This window comes from Schistocerca americana, chromosome 2 (genome assembly GCF_021461395.2).
Source record: "Schistocerca americana isolate TAMUIC-IGC-003095 chromosome 2, iqSchAmer2.1, whole genome shotgun sequence".
Lineage (NCBI taxonomy): Eukaryota > Metazoa > Arthropoda > Insecta > Orthoptera > Acrididae > Schistocerca > Schistocerca americana.
Genome location: NC_060120.1, coordinates 358,898,524 through 358,912,544, shown reverse-complemented (window position 1 = coordinate 358,912,544; position 14,021 = coordinate 358,898,524). Strand labels below are relative to the sequence as shown.

The following is a 14,021-nucleotide window of genomic DNA, read 5'->3' as shown; positions in this document are numbered from 1 at the left end:
ACACTGTTGGTACACTCTCTGCTGCTGTAACAGTGATTTCCCTGCTGACAGTCCATGGTACTCCAGACAATATCACAATGCCTCTGTGTATACCTGTCTTCCAATAAGGAGCCCTTTTCCTGACACAAGGTAATTGACATTTTTGAATAATCCTGCACAGCCAAGGGAACAATGTGTATATCCCGTCATGTATTTTTACACAGGGTCTCTGAGATCTTGAATGGTGTTTGGTATTGCTTTTCTGAATCCATTGATTCTATATGCATGTGACAGTCAGTGGACGCCAACCAACATCAGCACCGGTATTACAGAAATACAAACTACTACCTTGACAGAACCTGATTCTACCACTTTCAAATTCCAACACATGCTGTTAGACATATCACCTCACTGCGTCAGGCCCAATATGATATTCTCACAGACAAACAACATTCAGATACTATTTCTGAATGACAAACTGGCTATATAATGTTACTTTACATACTAAATGTTGATAGTGTTACTTCATCTACTTTATGGTTGTGCTGGAATGCAATTCATTGTTGTATCCAAGCATATGTTACATGGCAGTATAATGTCTGTTGCATTCTGCCTTCCTGATGTTGCAGTTTCAACTGTCTGTTGCGTATTATTACTGAGATTGGTCTTAGCAAAACCAATTTGAAGAATATTAGTTTTTTTAACATACAATATTGTAAAATGAGAGCATTTGCAGTGTATCTGTTAAAAGCCTGCATCAGAAAAAGACTGTGTCAGAAAAAGTTTGCCATTCATCAAAATAGGTCTGTAATTCAGAGCCATTTGCCTATCTCTGGTTTTATAGATGGATATTTCTATTGTGTTTCTTTGTTCATAAAGTAGTATGCCATGAGCCAGTGACTGAGTTCAGACATAGCTCAAGTTAGGACAAAGTTAGCAGTATTACTAAATTTTAGTGATCTGATGAATTTTGTTGTCTTTTTAGGGGTTGTATTTTTCAAAATAATGCCTGTCGTTGTTACACGGAGTTTCTCTACAACTAAATCTAATACATTTGTATTTAGTTGTGTATTACATCTACATCTGCATATACTTTGCAAACCACTGTGAACTGCATGGAAGATAATACATCCCACTCTGTACCAGTTAATAGGGATTTTCCCTATTTCATTTGTGCATGGAATGTGGGAAAAATGATTGTTTAAATGCCTCTGTGCATGCTGTAATTAATCTACTCTTATTCTCACGATCCCTGTGGGAGTGATATATAGGGGGTTGCAGTATATTCCCAGAGTCTTCATTCAAAGCCAGTTCTTGAAACTTCATTAGTTTACCGGAATGAGATTTTCACTCTGCAGCGGAGTGTGCGCTGATATGAAACTTCCTGGCAGATTAAAACTGTGTGCCGGACTGAGACTCAAACTCGGGACCTTTGCTTTTCGCAGGCAAGTGGTCTACCAACTGAGCTACCCAAGCATGACTCACGCCCCGTCCTCGCAGCTTTACTTCTGCCAGTACCTCATCTCCTACTTTCTATACTTTACAGAAGCTCTCCTGCAAACCTTGAAGAACTAGCACTCCTGAAAGAAAGGATATTGTGGAGACATGGCTTAGCCACAGCCATTGGGATGTTCCCAGAATGAGATTTTCACTCTGCAGCAGAGTGTGCATTGATATGAAACTTCCTGGCAGATTAAAACTGTGTGTTGGACGGAGACTCGAACTCGGGGGCTCGATAGCAAAAGTGACAGATAACATGCAATTCATTGCTGTGAACATTATGGAAGATGGTTTAACAACATTCTGGAAGTCAGGCAATGCATCCACTACCAAAAACCATATGCTTCCCAAAAATGGGCCTGCAGTGTCAATGTGCACCATGTCCCAAGGTTACACTGAGGTTGGTCGAGGAGAAAACTGAAGCCATGGCACAGCCTGTTTCTGTGCACACGTTGTGCAAACGCACACAAGAAGTTCAATGTCACGATCAATCACATGCCAGCAGATGTGATGTGGTGCCAAAGCCTTCATTTCAAACTTACCCAAGTGCAACTCATGCTATAGCTGAGGCATGTGAGAACAAAATGCCATAGATGTGAGCACTCGAACGCATGAGGATCCACTGTACCATCTGGAGTGCTGATCCATATGGCATTTTGTACTCACATACACAATGCTAATCAGGTGATGTGGCCAGTTGTGGTGTGTTCCCTGTAGGACACCCCCAATTGTGTCAGCATGCACATCTGCTGCCATCTGCACCACATCCTCCACTGCCCTACTTTCGCGCACAGAATGGGACAATGGTAGTGTTTGTTCCTGTGATTCCAACTGCAGAGCTCATGGAATTTGAACCCATTCCCTCCTTTCCTCACTTACCCAAGGTTGCATCCTCACCCTCACTGGTGCAGGCAGACCAGCTGCCCTATTCTGATGCTGTGGCAGAGTCTTCTGTGTCTGTGTTGCCTACATCAGAGGTAGACCCACTGCTGGAAGATCTGACACCCTCTCTGGTTTTGTGATACAGGTTGTGACATAAAACTTAGGCATACATGGCCTTTTCAAGGGTTGAGTATGCCCCAGCAGACATCTATATGGACGTAAAATGAGATGTGGTGGGTCTTACGGTAGACTAGTGCAGCAACGTGTCCCAGATGGCGCACTCTGTATGGTCGGAACCATTGATCTGGGTGTTTACTTGCTGACAGGTTTACCTGACAGTTCTTATGCTGACATAACCAATTCAGACCTGGCTTTTGCAATGTGCTGTGTTCTTTGTTTTGCGTGCAAGTTGTTACCATTCAGTCTGTTCACATGTTGTGCCTTTCTCTATACTCATCTCTACATGGTGCTCAGACTCTCTGATACCCCGTAGATTGACCCATGCATCAAGTTTGTTTTCCACTTCCACAGTCCAACTCCCTTGCTTCCTTAGCTGAGTCACCGCTGTCTAGATTAGCTATGTTTGTAGCAACAGGACATGGCATTGTAATGTCCATGCAGCTGCCAAAAACCTACTGCAAACAACTATGTATGCTAACAATAGCCCAATAATATATAATTTTCTTAGTTGTGATTTGGCAGTATAGTGACTTCTTTCACTGCTGCTATACTCACAAAGCTGCACACCTTTTTGTTTGTTAGACTTGCTTCACCAAGTTGCCACACATAATAATGTATCAGAATATCTTCTTCATGTAAGTTGCCAGTTCTTTATAACATTTGATTCTAATGTCTATCACATGTTTATCAGCACACATTATTTTTACTCATTCTGCATGGTGGGCCCTGCAATTTTTTGTTGTGAATATGATTGTCAGCATTTGTTAGCAAATATCATATGTCAGCTCTGACTGTCAATACTCGCTTGTATGTCAAAGGTGCTGTAAGTACACATGTAGTTTGAATAGTGGTTAATAGTGCACTGTGAAGGCATGGATGAGTGATTGAAATACCCATTTAATATAATGTAAAACCTTATTTTAAATGATAGTTGGTATGAAAATACATGTACTTATCCCACAATGATTTCCAAATTCTAGTATCACCTAAATTCCTTGACAGAGTTACTGTAATCAGTCAGTCTGTGTTATTAAGAATCACCATGTACCTCTTATCATTTTAACAGAATGTATTGTCTGTTGTCTGTAACTCAATGTACGTTGTTCAACAGGCTTTACCTCTGGTGACAGTTGTGGTAGGAAGCAAGAACAATACTGATACCTGCCATGTCTTGACAACTAACCAGCAATGTGATGCACCAAAAGAAACTGATTTTCTTATTCCGTCTAAGCAGTCTCTTCAGCCAGGGTCACCTAAATGGGCTAATTATGTTAAAGGAGTTGTTCAGAATTTTAAAGGTTTGTAACTACATAATTAGCACTACTTAATTATCAATTTAAGTTTTTTTAATTGTGGTTTTTGAAGTAAACCCAGTATATAATAAAGCACATTTTGGACACTGGTTCAATAGTCATGAGTAACTACAAAAATTCTTAGAAAACATTATCTGATTTCCCTGAATGTCATATTTCCCCACTTGAATTACATTCTATTAGCTGCGAAGAAGGTGGCCACCCCTCCTAATGAATCAGTTATTCTTGTTTCTTCCAACATTATCCTTTCTTTGGCAATATGAAAGTAGCTCTCATTCGATGAGCGTGAATTTTTGTCTCTTTGTGTTTGTGCTTGTCTGTGCTGTTATTCAGCGAGTAGATGAATTATATATTTACTTCAACATCTGGCATGACAAGACAACTGTGTGGAAACTTGTAAGTTACTTCATAATCAAGAGAAATATAGTTTCATGTGATCTGGTTGGAAACTATAATGGTGAGACTTTGGCTTGTAAACATACAGTTATTTAAACCAGCTACTGTTAATATGTAGTTTCAGCATGGTCTGGATTGTAAAATTTATTGTGGAATCAGCACAACTGGTTCTGGAATTATGAAACCCTCCAGCACAGATGAACATTTGTGTGAACTGCAATGCCCAGAATGAATGCATCTAACTCAGAGGAAGTGTAAAACAACTTACCAGCAATAAGTAATTAAGGCTTCCCAGAGACAGCATACAAGAAGATGTGACAACACCCTCTATTGTATGATCAGAATTGTTAGTGTCGCATCATGCTTATTCTGTGAACAGGCATCCAGTAGAATGGGTGGTGGCATGCATACCATTGTATCATTGTGTCCAGAAACCACAAAACAAAATGTGCAATTTGATTCTGTTGTTGGGATACTGAGAGGTAAAATTTATTGATTTTAGAGGTGTTCTGCTTCAATCTGTTTTGATGGCAGGATGTATGTCAGCTGCTGGTGTGATAAATGTAATATGGCTGTCTGCATTGGTCTGCCTGCCAAGGTGATGGTTTGTGATGCCACTGAATGCTGCCAGTGTTCTTGGAACCTACACATCGAGGGCAATCTGGACAGAAGCTGCTATACCAGGGAAGCATTAGAGCTCAGGGTACTGACCATTCTTCTGATAATTTAGTAGGCTGTATTGTAGCAGCACAATGCCTGTCACAGGTGGTAGGAAATGCATAATACTTCTTCAAGGAAAGACGATTACTGATAATTCCCTGGCTTGCGCAATCACCTGACATGGTGTCTGATAAACACAACTGGAATATTGTTGGTTGGTAGCTTGCTTTGCACCGTGCTCCTGCAAAGACTGTTAATGGTTTTTGGACTTGCATACACCCTACATAAGGAGTGGATTCCTTGGACTTCTCATGTTTTCAGTGTCAAAACATTTAGAAGTTATGATTCCATAATTTGAAGCTTTCAGACCATATTGAATTCTCAGAGTCAGAGATCATCTACAGTTCTGCAATACCAATACCGAATTTGTGTTATAAAGTCTGTTTCAGTTACCTGCATCAATCTTAGGTGCTTTAATTTTCATAAATGTTAGTACACATTTTGCTGTACTGTCTACATGGCTCTAATTTATGTATGTGTCTTTAATTGTCTCTCTTCTGTACCTTTCTTTTTTAGCCCTCTTAAGAATTTTCTCCCTTGATTTTATTCTTTTTACTTTCAACCATAACTACCTTTCCGACTACAACAGTTATTATTTATTGTAACTTTTTAAATTTGACAATTCATGTGTAGGTATTATTTTTTTGTAACAATTTGTTTTTTTCCTTTTCTATCTTCTCTCTTTGTTTATTCACTCTCCATTTTGACCCCTCCTTTTGTATTTACATTGCACCTGAAGCTATTGTTTGCCTACAACACATTATTAATGTCCTGGCATTAGAATCTCATTACATTCCATTGTTAAATCTGGCTTGTAACATATTGTCACAAAAAATCGATAATCTACTACCAGTCATGAGAGGAGGATCATCAGCAAGAACTGACGCTTCACAATGAAAGCACATTTATTGAGTGCATGTGAGAGTATATACAGTGCTGAACTTTCTGCCTCAACAGCAGGTGATGCTATACAAGCATACACATCCATAAAATATTCTAGCAGATTGCAATGTCCATAAATAAGTATGCCCCATAACCTTCTAGAAATCACAAATGTTAAATGATGAATAATTGTAGGAGGCAGAAATTGAAGTGGTTTCCCTGATGTCACCAACCAGCATCATAGCACCATGACAGATGATGTGCAGCACATGGCATCGTTATCTCTCCTTGCAAGACAGTGAACCACTGTTTCATAATGGATTATATTTCACTACGTCTGTATCTAATCAATGGTCTTTCATATATGTGTCACTGGTGGACCCTCATCTTGTGGTCATGTTTTCACCCTGTCATGCTCACTGTGAATTTCAAATGGGCTATCACCCATTGAGCTATTGCTGTCATTGGGCAGTGACCTGTGTCTCAAGACTATAATAAGGCTTGAAGTTTACCTACTGATATCCTCTACTAAGTAGGTGATGTCTGACAAGAAATGTAGGATTTGTTTATGGTCAAAGTAGCACTTCAGTAATTTTTATAATTGGTCAACCTTCAGCACAGGTGTAAAAACCCATTATAGATCACCTGGGTTGTAGTTTACTGGTTGGTGTTTGGCACTGTAATGTTCATGATCCATATCCTGAGTGTCAAAGGTCCATATGTCCGCACACTGATTTAGTTCTGGTGATGCTATGTTTAATGTAATCAATATGAACATTGTCACATTGAGACTGGAACAAGTTATCTTGTTGAAGTTCCAGCCTCATCAGAAAAAAAAAGGCATGAAACCTGTAATATCTTGCTTCACTGTGTTGTATGTGACTGCCACAACAAGCAGTGCTATATCTTACTATCTTTGTTACCAATGTAGACTGAGATCATATCTACCGTTCTCTTATTAAAATGTTTCATGAGGCCCTAGTCTTCAAATAGGCAGTTGTCTTCCTGTGGATGATGATGTGTTATGAAATTACTTTCAATATTTGTCCACAATCAGAGATCTTCACACCTGACTCTCTGTACAAGAAACCTGGTGATTTAAAGAGATTCAGTAATCTGTGCAACCTTGGTGACTATGCGGCAGGCTAGCTAATCAGTGGATCCTGTTATGCATTTATTCTTATTTGTCAATTTGAGAAACCTACCAAGAGATCAGTTCCAATCCACTGAAAAGGAGCAACTGGAGGAGAAATTGGTACAAAATATCCTTGGATTAACTGGGCCACATGGCTTCCTCATTGGCATTCTCTACAGTGGCCTACACAAATGTCTGCGGTGTTTGTAAAGACCTGGACAATGATACCTGCTTCTGATTCTATCAAGTGTCTCACAAATCCCAGGTGACCTGATGTTCAGTATGCCTGGCTATAAAAGAGCTGGGATGATTTCCATCCCGTTGTGTTCTAATTCTTTTAATATAATTGTCCATATATTTGTCTGAATTCTCCATTGACAGCCTCCTCCACCCATAAGGCTGCTATGGTCTTCAGTAAAGCTGGACCTTCCCTTTGCTTGGCTGCAGTGTTTGTTAATGCAGGGATAACTGAGACATCACCAGTGCTGTAATGTTCCTCTAGTGGCTTTTTCATAATTCAGTCAGCATGCTTTTTTGGTGTACATTTTATTCCTGAAGCTTTAGTGTCCATTTCGCCAGTTGTTCTGATGGATTCTTCAGGCTTGTCATTATAAAAAATAATCCAGAAAACAATTTATGTCCTTATTCTGGTTATAGGCAACGATCTTATACAACAGTTTATTAATTTTGGTGATTTATGACCATCTTCCACAAATAAAAAGTGAGATAAAGGCGCCCTGCATCTGAGCAAGAAGAAGTCCAAGTACAAAGTTCGCCAAAATTACAAAAAAAGGCTGTCAGGAACCATAATTTATAAGTAAACAATACCTTCCCATACCTGTGTACAAATACTTTTCAAACACACCAGCCAACACATATAAATGTCACACAACCAGAAAATAAGAATAAAGCAGAAAGCTAAATTGTTTTATCTAAAAAAGTATTCAACATATTGGAAGAGCCACGTGGTATCTGTAAGACATCTCTTAACAGAGCGAGGTACAGCAATGATTGACGTGCCTACAGTTTTACTGAATAAAACAAGTACTCATGAGGAGTTAACAAAACTCTGTGCAAATGTGCTCATCAAAATGCTAGCAAATTATATTACAAAACTGCAGAGTAGCGGAAGACTATTTAACAGAAGCAACAAATATTACAAAACAAACAGATAGTTAAAATACAAGGTGTACATAAAGTCCAGGAACACTTTCAATTATTTATTGCACAAGAACTAAACATTATACAGATGTGATACATATTGCATTTTGATGAGAAACTCTGAAAGTTTTTTTTACAAACATTCAATATGCGAACGATGAGTGACCCGGCAGATGTCAATATGGTAATGGAATTCTTGCTATACCCGTCCCAGCATGGCATCATCAACTGTGGCAGTTGCTTCCTGTATTCTCTCCCAGAGCTCTCCTATACCATGTGGTAAAGGCAGTACATACACCAGATCTTTAATGTGTCCCCACAGAAAAAAGTTACACAGAGTGAGATCTGCTGATGGGGTTTTCATGAAACAGCTGTCCCCTTCTGTAGCACGGCTTATCCATCGATGCGGCAACTTCGTGTTCAGGTACCCACGAACTTAACGATGAAAATTGGGAGGAGCCCCATTCTTTTTGGTGGCGTCTTACCGTACTTGTTTCTAAACATCCGTTAAACAGCTGTAGCACACTTGATTTTGTTGAACTCCAACTTACATAAAGCTTGCTTCGCACCTGAACTCACCATATTTTGCACTGACTAGTGCTGACTATCGGTAGATTACCGAACGATGCTGTGGCAGTACACATGAAAAAAAAACTTTCAGGGTTTCTCTTCAAAATTCCATATGTATGATATCTGTACAATGTTTAGTTCTTGTGAAATAAATAATTGAACGTGTTTCCGGACTTTATGTGCACCCTGTATAACACTGTATTAGTTACAACAAATAGAGAATGAAAGTAACAATTTAAATACAATGGGAAATAAATTGAATAAATTATAATATATGACCGTTTAGCAATCGGTGTTCTCATTTGAAAAAGCAATCATAGTATCGCTAGAGGAATTATTTAATGAGACTAGCTGTACGGAAAGTTTGTTGGAAAAAAAAGGGTAGACTGCGACCTAATATAGTGGGCCTGGAGAAATAGCAACTGGATCATTATAACTTGTCTCTATTACAATATTCTCCACCACTGTATTTAACTTGGCATCAGGTTCAACCTTCCTGAAACCTAATGCTTTGAATATATACTCTCACAAAAGTATGAAGAGAGGTCTTTTTCTTGACTCTCGGAATGAAGTCCTTTGGTGAATCTTTGCATCAGAAAGTTCATTTTTGAATTTCTTCAGAAACTTTGTCGTTGATTTTGTTGACAGCACTATCAGTGGGCACTCACACTCACATGCTGAAGTTGATGCATGTGTCACACGGTGCACACCATGTTTTTGCCACCGAATGACTTGTAACGATAATGTTGTCTTGTGCTACGGGATGTTTTCGAGAGAGTGCATTATGGTACATTTCATATCCAGTTCATTACACTTCCTCACAAATTCTTGATGTTTTGAACTGATCATCTCCAGATCATCTGTTAATACACTTATAGTTTCTTTTAAAATTAGTGTGTTCATTATTTCATTTTTTGTGGCACTTACCAAACACTGACGGCATGACCACTCACATTCATCTTTTATGTATTTCAAAAATACTTTTACACACCTGTCATGGTACCAGCACTTGCAGTCAGTGCACAGTAAACCTCTTTTCCCTTTTTACACGTATTTTACACACATCACTATCACATTTTAAAGAAACTGAAATACCACTGCATAAATAACTTTCACTCAGTGCCATGTTGATAAATCCTCCTACTCAGTGCCATGTTGATAAATCTTCCTAGTTTTAAAGTGACACATTATTTATAATACTCGATTAATGTTCACACAATGGAAACTCAGGCGCTTGCTACACTATTCACTGAACAAAAATATAATGAGTCAATGAGGTGTTTGTTTCTGGTTATTTATATCAGTCTCTTTTTATATTTGGTTAAATGGTGTCCTCCATTCCACACTGAAAGTCATGTAGCTACTTTTTTTTAGTTCACCAAGTTCATTCAGTTCTTCAATTTTTTTTCATGCTTCCATCGTCAAATCTCTAATTTCATACTTCAAAGAATGGAATTAGTATTCTCAAGAGTTCTTCCAATAACAATAGCTACTAATGACAGAGTGATACTAAAACAATTCCAATGTTGATGTACGAAAATAGCATGTGTTGCCTTTGATAGGCCGAAGAAATTGTACTTTGGCTCAAATTTCACTATGTAAATATATTCATTCATCCATGAGACTGGTCTTAGAATCCAGGTCAATTTTCCAAATCGGAAAAAGTTGTTACTGGTACTATGGTATTAGAATTTGTCACTGATAGCAAATACTACTACTAGATGGGGTATCTGTTGAGAGACCAGACAAACGTGTGGTTCCTGAAGAGGGGCAGCAGCCTTTTCAGCAGTTAGATGGGCAACAGTCTGGATGATTGACTGATCTGTCCTGAAAGCAAGGGGAAACTACAGCTGTAATTTTTCCAGAGGGCATGCAGCTTTACTGTTTGGTTAAATATTGATGGCGTCCTCTTGTGTAAAATATTCCGGAAGTAAAATATTCCCCCATTCGGATCTCCGGGCGGGGACTACGCAGGAGGACGTCGTTATGAGGAGAAAGAAAACTGGCGTTCTACAGGTCGAAGCCAGGAATGTCAGATCCCTTAATTGGGCACGTAGGTTAGAAAATTTAAAAAAGGAAATGGATAGGTTAAAGTTAGATATAGTGGGAATTAGTGAAGTTCGGTGGCAGGATGAACAAGACTTCTGGTCAGGTGAATACAGGGTTATAAATACAAAATCAAATAGGGGTAATGCAGGAGTAGGTTTAATAATGAATAAAGAAGTAGGAATGTGGGTAAGCTACTACAAACAGCATAGTGAAAACATTATTTTGGCCAAGATACAAAGCCCATACCTACCACAGTAGTACAAGTTCATATGCCAACTAGCTCCGCAGATGACGAAGAGATTGATGAAATGTATGATGAGATAAAAGAAATTATTCAGATAGTGAAGGGAGACGAAAATTTAATAGTCATGGGTGACTGGAATTTGATAGTAGGAAAAGGAAGAGAAGGAAACGTAGTAGGTGAATATGGAATGGGGTTAAGGAATAAAAGAGGAAGCTGCCTGGTAGAATTTTGCACAGAGCATAGTCATAGCTAACATTTGGTTCAAGAATCATAGAAGAAGGTTGTATACATGTAAGAAGCTTGGAGATACTGGAAGGTGTCAGATAGATTATATAATGGTAAGACAGAGATTTAGGAACCAAGTTTTAAATTGTAAGACATTTCCAGGGGCAGATGTGGACTCTGACCACAGTCTATTGGTTATGAACTGTAGATTAAAACTGAAGAAACTGCAAAAAGATGGGAATTTAAGGACATGTGACCTGGATAAATTGAAAGAACCAGAGGTTGTAGAGAGTTTCAAGGAGAGCATTAGGGAACGATTGACAAGAATGGGGGAAAGAAATACAGTAGAAGAAGAACGAGTAGCTTTGAGAGATGAAATAGTGAAAGCAGCAGAGGATCAAGTAGGTACAAAGACGAGGACTAATAGAAATCCTTGGGTAACGCAAGAGATATTGGATTTAATTGATGAAAGGAGAAAATACAAAAATGCAGTAAATGAAGCAGGCAAAAAGGAATACAAACGTTTCAAAAATGAGAGCGACAGGAAGTGCAAAATGGCTAAGCAGGGATGGTTAGATGACAAATGTAAGGATGTAGAAGCATGTATCACTAGGGGTAAGATAGATACTGCCTACAGGAAAATTAAAGAGACTTTTGGAGAACCACTTGCATAAATATCAAGAGCTCACATGGAAAACCAGTTTTAAGCAAAGAAGGAAAAGCAGAAAGGTGGAAGGAGTATATAGAGGGTGTATACAAGGGCGATGTTCTTGAGGACAATATTATGGAAATGGAAGAGGAGGTAGAAGAAGATGAAATGGGAGATACGATACTGCGTGAAGAGTTTGACAGAGCACTGAAAGACCTAAGTCAAAACAAGGCCCCAGGAGTACACAACATTCCATTAGAACTAATGATAGCCTTGGGAGAGCCAGCCCTGACAAAACTCTACCATCTGGTAATCAAGATGTATGAGACAGGCGAAATACCCTCAGACTTCAAGAAGAATATAATAATTCCAATCCTAAAGAAAGCAGGTGCTGACAGATGTGAAAATTACTGAACTATCAGTTTAATAAGCCACAGCTGCAAAATACTAACATGAGTTCTTTACAGACGAATGGAAAAACTGGTAGAAGCTGACCTCGGGGAAGATCAGTTTGGATTCCATAGAAATGTTGGATCGCGTCAGTCAATACTAACCTTACGACTTATCTTAGAGAATAGATTAAGGAAAATGGCAGTTATAAGAGTCGAGGGGCATGAAAGGGAAGCAGTGGTTGGGAAGGGAGTGAGACAGGGTTGTAGCCTGTCCCCGATTTTAATCAATATGTATATTGAGCAAGCAGTAAAGGAAACAAAAGAAAAATTTGTGGTAGGTATTAAAATCCATGGGGAAGAAATAAAAATGTTGAGGTTCGCCAATGACATTGTAATTCTGTCAGAGACAGCAAAGGACTTGGAAGAGCAGTTGAACGGCATGGACAGTGTCTTGAAAGGAGGATATAAGATGAACATCAACAAAAGCAAAACGAGGATAATGGAATGTAGTCGAATTAAGTCAGGTGATGCTGAGGGATTTAGATTAGGAAATGAGATACTTAAAGTAGTAAAGGAGTTTTGCTATTTGGGGAGCAAAATAACTCATGATGGTCGAAGTAGAGAGGATATAAAATCTAGACTGGCAATGGCAAGGAAAGTGTTTCTGAAGAAGAGAAATTTGTTAACATTGAGTATAGATTTAAGTGTCAGGAAGTCGTTTCTGAAAGTATTTGTATGGAGTGTAGCCATGTATGGAAGTGAAACATGGACGATAAATAGTTTGGACAAGAAGAGAATAGAAGCTTTTGAAATGTGGTGCTACAGAAGAATGCTGAAGATTAGATGGGTAGATCACATATCTAATGAGGAGGTATTGAACAGAATTGGGGAGAAGAGAAATTTGTGGCACAACTTGACTAGAAGAAGGGATCGGTTGGTAGGACATATTCTGAGGCATCAAGGGATCACCAATTTAATATTGGAGGGCAGCGTGGAGGGTAAAAATCGTAGAGGGAGACCAAGAGATGAATACACTAAACAGATTCAGAAAGATGTAGGTTGCAGTAGCTCCTGGGAGATGAAGAAGCTTGCACAGGATAGATTAGCATGGAGAGATGCATCAAACCAGTCTCAGGACTGTAGACCACAACAACAACAACACTAGATAAACAACAAAAGCAACAAATAGAAGAGTAAAGCTGACCTTGAGTGCTGTTGGAAAGCTAAATAAATTTTCAAAATGAAGTTTTAATGAATATGAAACTGAACAGTAACAAACAGTTCATATTAACGTTTTTGATTCATGACAGTGAGACATGATGTTTTAAAATGAAGACCACTCAAATTTTGAAGGTGGCTCATCGACTAATAGAGAGAGATGCAGTTTGCAGATTACTGGGAGAGACAGGAAAGCCAATAAATGGATTAGCAAACAGCGAGGGGAAAAAAAAGTGTAAGTGGGGTGGGCAGAAACCAGGAAGATGGATGGTAGATGCCCAGAGGAAGTTCTTTCTGGGATACAAGAAACAAGAAAATACTAAGAAGACAAACTTAAGGAATGACTGAAGATGATGACGTGTTATATATTAGACTCTACCAATGTGTTGAGAATAGAGATTATTTTAATAAATCGATTTATACTGGTCACTGAATCTTCATCGAACACATTTGGTGTTTACCCCTCAGAAATTTCCATTTTACCCCTCAGGGAATAATTACCGCTGGCTGGAAACTACTATACTCT

General features: G+C 38.8%; 1 protein-coding gene across 3 annotated transcripts in view; it reads left to right on the top strand.

Moving 5' to 3' along the window:
* The window catches only part of LOC124590332 (galactokinase-like), a 148,198-nt gene that overhangs the window by 64,950 nt on the left and 69,227 nt on the right, over positions 1-14,021 (top strand). For all 3 annotated transcript variants that reach the window (XM_047131643.1, XM_047131641.1, XM_047131642.1), the window contains exon 2: positions 3,653-3,839. In XM_047131643.1, coding sequence (XP_046987599.1) covers positions 3,653-3,839 — 187 coding nt within the window. The remainder of the gene's footprint in view (positions 1-3,652; positions 3,840-14,021) is intronic.